General features: G+C 39.7%; 1 protein-coding gene across 1 annotated transcript in view; it reads right to left on the bottom strand.

The window, feature by feature from the left end:
- Window positions 1-371: 371 nt before the first annotated feature.
- The window catches only part of DHX9 (DExH-box helicase 9), a 49,060-nt gene continuing 43,062 nt past the window's right edge, over window positions 372-6,369 (bottom strand). Inside the window, exons 22-25 of the mRNA XM_017524499.2 lie at window positions 5,115-5,372; window positions 4,853-4,968; window positions 3,518-3,718; window positions 372-1,044 (exon numbers count right to left, since the gene is read on the bottom strand). Coding sequence (XP_017379988.2) covers window positions 693-1,044; window positions 3,518-3,718; window positions 4,853-4,968; window positions 5,115-5,372 — 927 coding nt within the window. The 3' untranslated portion in view covers window positions 372-692. The remainder of the gene's footprint in view (window positions 1,045-3,517; window positions 3,719-4,852; window positions 4,969-5,114; window positions 5,373-6,369) is intronic.

Raw genomic sequence — 6,369 nt, 5'->3', positions numbered from 1 at the left:
GCCTTTAATTCAAGAGTTAATTAATGGATTATATTAATTATATAATTATGGGTCGATTATATTACCTTTGTCATAGTAGAAACTGACTTAGAAAAGAAAATGCTGGCCGTGGGAGGAAGCCAGAAGTGTTCAGCCCTAGGTCAAAAGTTTTATTCAGGAGCACAGGTTTATGTGGTTTGTGTACTTTCCAGTATTTACTTCATAAGGTAACAATTCAATTCCAAGGTTATTTATTCTATTACAAGTACAGTAGTATCACTTAGTAGACTTTTGAAACAGGGTACAACTTCTGACATTTAAAATGAACAGATGTAACTGGCATTGTAAAATTATTCTAATATGTAAGATCAACAAACAAACTACACAGCAAGTATTCGGTGTATTACTTTATTTTCTATTGTATTAAACGAAAGCCAGGAAAATACCAAGTTATTTTTAAAGGCAAATCTTTACTCCTTAAAGAAAAAATACAAACTGTGGTATTTTTAAGATAGATCGTTATATTTTACATAATATAAACAAAATCACTAATGCATCTATATGTTTGGTTTCCTTAAACTACAATGAACCACAGGATGGGTGGAAAAATGCATTTACTTTTTGGTGGCAAATAAACATAGGAAAAAACACGTAACACATAGCATGCCTTTTTTTTCTTACTGTCTACACACAGGAATGGACATAATCAAGCCTTAATAGCCACCACCTCCTCTTCCCGGTCCAAAGTAGCCGGTTCCATAGGCCCCCCTAGGACCTCCTCGCTGGAATCCTCCAGATCCTCTGAAGCCTCCAATAGGCCCTCTGTAGTCTCCTCCAGAGTTGCCTCTATAGCCACCTCGGGAAACTCCTCTAAAGCCTCCACCAACACCGGCACCATATCCTGCCCGAAAGGAGTTGGCGCTGCCACCATAGCCTCCGGTACCATAGCCTCCACTGTTATAGCCACTGCCATAGCCTCCACCACCATAACTAGAACCTCCCCTTCTATATCCGCTTCCATTGTCATAGCGGGCCATCTTGGGAGGACGTGGACCATCTCCATACCTAGAAAAAGCATGAAACCATCACTTTAGCAAAGTGTAATTTCTCAACCACGCACCAATTGTCGTATTTGAAATTTTAATACATAAAAGGAATTAAGCCAAATGCACAAACAGAAATTGAAATAAGATTGATCTGCTGTTTTAAAATAATCATCAATTCTATTGATCTGTTTCTCTACTTTTCTTTCTGGTTCAATCTCAAAGGTTTTGAATTTTGGCAGTATGTCATTTCAAGTTTAGGATAGTCCTCTTTTACTCAGCTAAACAATATAATGTTCCAAGAAGGCAAGCATTAGGAGAGGGTTCCTGCAGCTGCCGATAAACTGCTTCATCTTTATCACCAAACGTTTCCCTGCATTAATTCTCAAGTATGATTTTGAAAAATGTCCTTGGTAATTATTTGTTTCCTGTGACAAATAAGGAAAATGAAGGCTAATGAAAAATAGCAGAAATCAAGATGGACCATCAACAACTCCAATTAAATTCCCAACCTGCTTATTACTCCTGTGCAGCGTTTCTTCAAGACCAACACTACCAATTCAGCAGTTAAGGGAGAAATATGGCTGTGTGGCCAGGTGCAGTGGTTCATGTCTGTAATCCCAGCACTTTGGCAGGCCAAGGTGGGTGGATCACCTGAGGCTAGGAGTTCAAGAATAGCGTGGGCAACATGGTGAAACCCTGTCTCTACTAAAAATACAAAAATTAGCCGAGTGTGGTAGTGTGCACCTGTAATCCCAACTACTCCGGGGGCTGAGGCAGGATTGTTTCAACCTGGGAGGCAGAGGTTGCAGTGAACCAAGATGACGCGACTGCACTCCAGCCTGGGCCACAGAGCAAGACTGCCTCTCAATAAAGAAATATGGCTGGTTTCTGTCTTCCTTCTTTCGTTGCACTATTCCATTTTAGTCCATCACCAATTCCTATTGATTCTACCACAAATCTGTCTAATCCAGTCACATCTCCCCGCTGCAATTCTATCTACCACTGTAATTCAGGCCACCATCACATTTATACATCCCAAACTCTCTACATATACCCCATTCTTCCTAGTTTCTGGACTTTTATCCTTCATAGAAACAGATTATGTACAAAGGCTCCTTGCTTACCAGCTGTCCTACCAAAAATAATATCTTCTTTTTTTCTTTTTTTAGAGTCATTCTGTTGCCCAGGCTGGAGTGCAGCCGCTCAATCTCAGCTCACCGAACCTCTGCCTTCCAGATTCAAGCAATTCTCCTGCCTCAGCCTCTTACCAAGTAGCTGGGATTACAGGCACGCACCACCATGCCTGGCTGATGTTTCCATTTTTAGCAGAGATGGGGTTTCACCATGTTGGTCAGGCTGGTCTCAAACTCCCGACTTCATGATCCACCCGCCTAAGCCTCCCAAAGTGCTGGGATTACAGGCATGAGCCACCACACCTGGCCAATAATCTCTCTTCTAAACACCCATGAGTACTTCATTTGCATCTGCCTATGACGCTTATTGATTTATACATTTAATCACCGAGAAGGGCCACAGGATAGCATAAGAGCACTGTTTCAGAAGCAATGTTATCTGGGTTTGAATCTGGTTTTATCAGTTACTAGCTATATGATCTTGGGTCTTAACTCATCCGTGCGCAGTTTCCTTAAAGAGGATGAGGACAACAATCTCCCTATTTCATAGATAGATCAAATCCAATAAATCATTTTTGATGAGGAATTAGAGAACATTTTTGGATAACCTGAAGAATTTTAATAAACATTAGTATATTATAGCATTACTAAAACACTTAACGTTTTGGGTTGTGACTGTGGTATTGTGGCCATGTCTTAAAAGATATGAAGTGTATTGATGTACAATGTGATAATGCCTGTTACTTCAGCACAAATGATTAACCAAATGTACAAAACACTGAAAATTAGTGAACCTAAATAAAGACTATATGACTATACATTGTATCACTCTTCTGCCTTTTTGGTAGGTATTAAGTATTTGTAAATAAAAACTCGTGGGCAAAGAAACATTTAAAAAACCTAAAGCAAATACAAATTTTAAGAATTAAGATACATTTCTTAAATATCCATGCTCTAGTTGTTTAAATAGAAACACATACACATTTCATGAAAGCAATTTAACATCTCATAAATATTTTTTCTTTAGTGATGCCAAAACTGTACCATAGAAAGAGGACTATGTGGGCTGTGTCACTTCCCTGTCATGTCACCCACTCTGGACTATATATGTACTTGTAAGATCCTTTTCTAGCACTACCAACATGCACTCACTGATGCAATGGACCAATTACTAACAAGGGACTGATAAAAGTAAATAATATTCTAAGCATGTTAGCCAGAACTAAACTCCCTATATATGGCGTTTGTCTAGAATTTTAACTTAAGTAATAAGACTTCTATCACTAACTCTAGGATTCTAGGCCTACATAAGATGTCTCTCTTTTATTTAGTCCAAAGATAAGTTAGTATGGTACTCACCGTGTACTGCCAATCATAAGGTTGATACCAGCAGCTGAAGGTCTAGAGATTTGACGGATCATGTTCAGCATACGTTCATTTATGGGGTCCAACTGGCTGATGATAGCAGGTTGTTTGGTTACTTCAACAACCAGGGCCTCCATGGCTGCCCGGAGACCAGTAATGCAGGCAGCAGCTTCATGAGATATTTGTAATTTAATCCTAAAATGGCGAAAAACATTCCTTTAAAAAACTACTTATAATGGCCCCAAACTTGGGAAAACACAGATATGAACAGTAATAATCAGCACTAGTCTCTTAAAATTCACTGCCAGCTATTAAGCAGGGGTCTTAAGCCATAAACTCTATCAAGCCAAATAAAATATAATAATATATATGTAATATATGCAGTATATATAAAAAACAAAGCCTGGCAACATGGATCATTCAGACTTTATTTATTCATTTTTGAGACAGTCTCACACTGTCGCCCAGGCTGGAGTGCAGTGATGTGATCTCCATTTACTGCAACCTCCACCTCCCAGTTCAAATGATTCTCCTGTCTCAGCTTCCTGAGTAGCTGGGATTACAGGTGCCATGCTGCCACACTCGGCTAATTTTTTTGTATATTTGGTAGAGATGGGGTTTCATTCTGTTGGACAGGCTGGTTTTGAACTCCTGAGCTCGTGATCCACCCACCTCGGCCTCCCAAAGTGATGAGATTACAGGCATGAGCCACTGTACCTGTTTTTTTTTTTTTTTTTTTGGTCAGAGTCTTACTCTGTTGCCCAGGCTGGAGTGCAGTGGTGTTATCTTGGCTCACTGCAACCTCCACCTCCCAGGTTCAAGTGATTCTCCCGAGTCAGCCTCTGGAGTAGCTGGGACTACAGGTGTGCACCACCACACCTGACTATTGTTATATTTTTGGTAGAGCCAGGGTTTCACCATATTGCTCAGGCTGATCTTGAACTTCCTGAGCTCAAGTGATCTGCTGTCTTGGCCTCCCAAAGTGTTGGGATTACTGGTGTGAGCCATCGCACATGGTCAGATCATTCTCACTTTAAAAGAAATGAATTAAGAGACCCAGAATCCTGGTATTTTCTAGGTTTTCAAGAATATAGTTGAGCCTACTGGCTGTCGGTTAAATTCTACTCCATTTTTGCCCAGCGCTTACCACTAATTTTGAATCAATATACTGTATAAAGTATGTGAAAAGGGTACCGAAGCTTTACTTAGACTGATTCCATAGTGTTGGTGTGCATGGTGGTAGACATGGCTCAAATTCCTGATGCATTCGCTTCTACTGCTATCAATTTAAGAACTTAATTAAGTTAGATTAGCAGCTAAATTCCATACCAGTCATCTACAAGCACGATCTGCCCATCGGATTGGACTTTCTTGGAGGCAAACAGAAGCAACTGCAAGGGAGTGACTAAAGTCATGCCTTTAGCAGAGATCGCTCGAGTTCGAATCTGCAAATAAAGACAAGAAGATATGGTTGACATTTCCAACTTCCAAATATCACCATATACTGTGCTTTGAAAATCAAAATTCATGTTCCTATTGATTTTAAAGACAATTTCAATTTTCAATGTAAACTTTTCTAGTCTTTTCTTACCTTTTCACCAAACACAAAGAAGGGAGATGGGTACTTCATGTCTTGGCTACTGAAAGGACAATTAACCGATGATTTGTGGATGAGTGCATTACGCCCTTCAGTGGTGAGAATCTTTCTCTTTTCCTTATGATAGCAAACATTGGGGTACACACCAAAGGCCAGGAGGGAGATAACAACATCCAAATTATTATCTGGTCCAGTGTTGGTAAACACTTGTGTCAGTAAACAATCTGTTAAGAGGAATAGAATGAAAAAAAAAATTCAGATAACTGGCTAATCTTCACACTACATCCAAATTATTCAAGAAAATTCAGAGAACTGACTCTTCCTCTCACTCTGTTTTCATATAACTTGTCTGTGAAACTTTCTCTCTTCTCAGAATCCTAACACCCAGATTAAGTTCAAGGAGAAATGTTGCCAAGTCTCAACAGGAAGAAAACTAAAACATCTATTCTCTTACAGACTCACCCATAAATAAGCTTAGGGTGATTACTTTTATAAGTCCCCCAATCAATCATCTACTCTTGTAAGAGCTTGACTGACAGGACCATAGTCAAAGTATTTATCTGCTATTCTTAAATAACTGTTAGTTGTGGAGAAGATGGAGTGACAATCTAAGAGGACACCCACTGGAATGATGGCTGATGATTTTACTCAGTTTACATTTTGAGTACTTAGCTGCTGACTAGAAAGTATTGACAGTTAACTGGTGAAAGTACAGGCATATTTTGTTCTAGACAAATGACTTCCTGTCTTGTAACCTCCTAATTGGATGAATTTAGACAAATAATTTATACACTGTTGTCCATTTCATTATTAAATGCATCTCAAGATTCTAAAGATTCTTGCACATAAAAGCTTTCTCTTTCCTAAAATTTTGAGGAAAAAATAAAATTTCAGCTGTCTTATGACAGAAGATAATCACTCACTACTTTTAGTTATTCACAGCGTTTAAAAATTTACCATCTTGCTGGGTGCAGTGGCTCACACCTATAATCCCAGCACTTTGGGAGGCGGAGGCGGGTGGATCACGAGGTCAAGAGATCGAGACCATCCTGGTCAACACAGTGAAACCCCGTGTCTATTAAAAATACAAAAATTAGCTGGGCATGGTGGCACACGCCTGTAGTCCCAGCTACCTGGGAGGCTGAGGCAGGAGAACTGCTTGAACCCAGGAGGTGGGGGTTGCGGTGAGCCGAGATCTGTTGATTGCACTCCAGCCTGGGTAATAAGAGTGAAACTCCGTCTCAAAAAA

The sequence above is a fragment of the Cebus imitator genome, unplaced genomic scaffold, assembly GCF_001604975.1.
Source record: "Cebus imitator isolate Cc_AM_T3 unplaced genomic scaffold, Cebus_imitator-1.0 Scaffold33, whole genome shotgun sequence".
Classification (NCBI taxonomy): domain Eukaryota; kingdom Metazoa; phylum Chordata; class Mammalia; order Primates; family Cebidae; genus Cebus; species Cebus imitator.
Note: the sequence above shows the minus strand (reverse complement) of the source record. Positions and strands in the feature narration are given on the sequence as shown.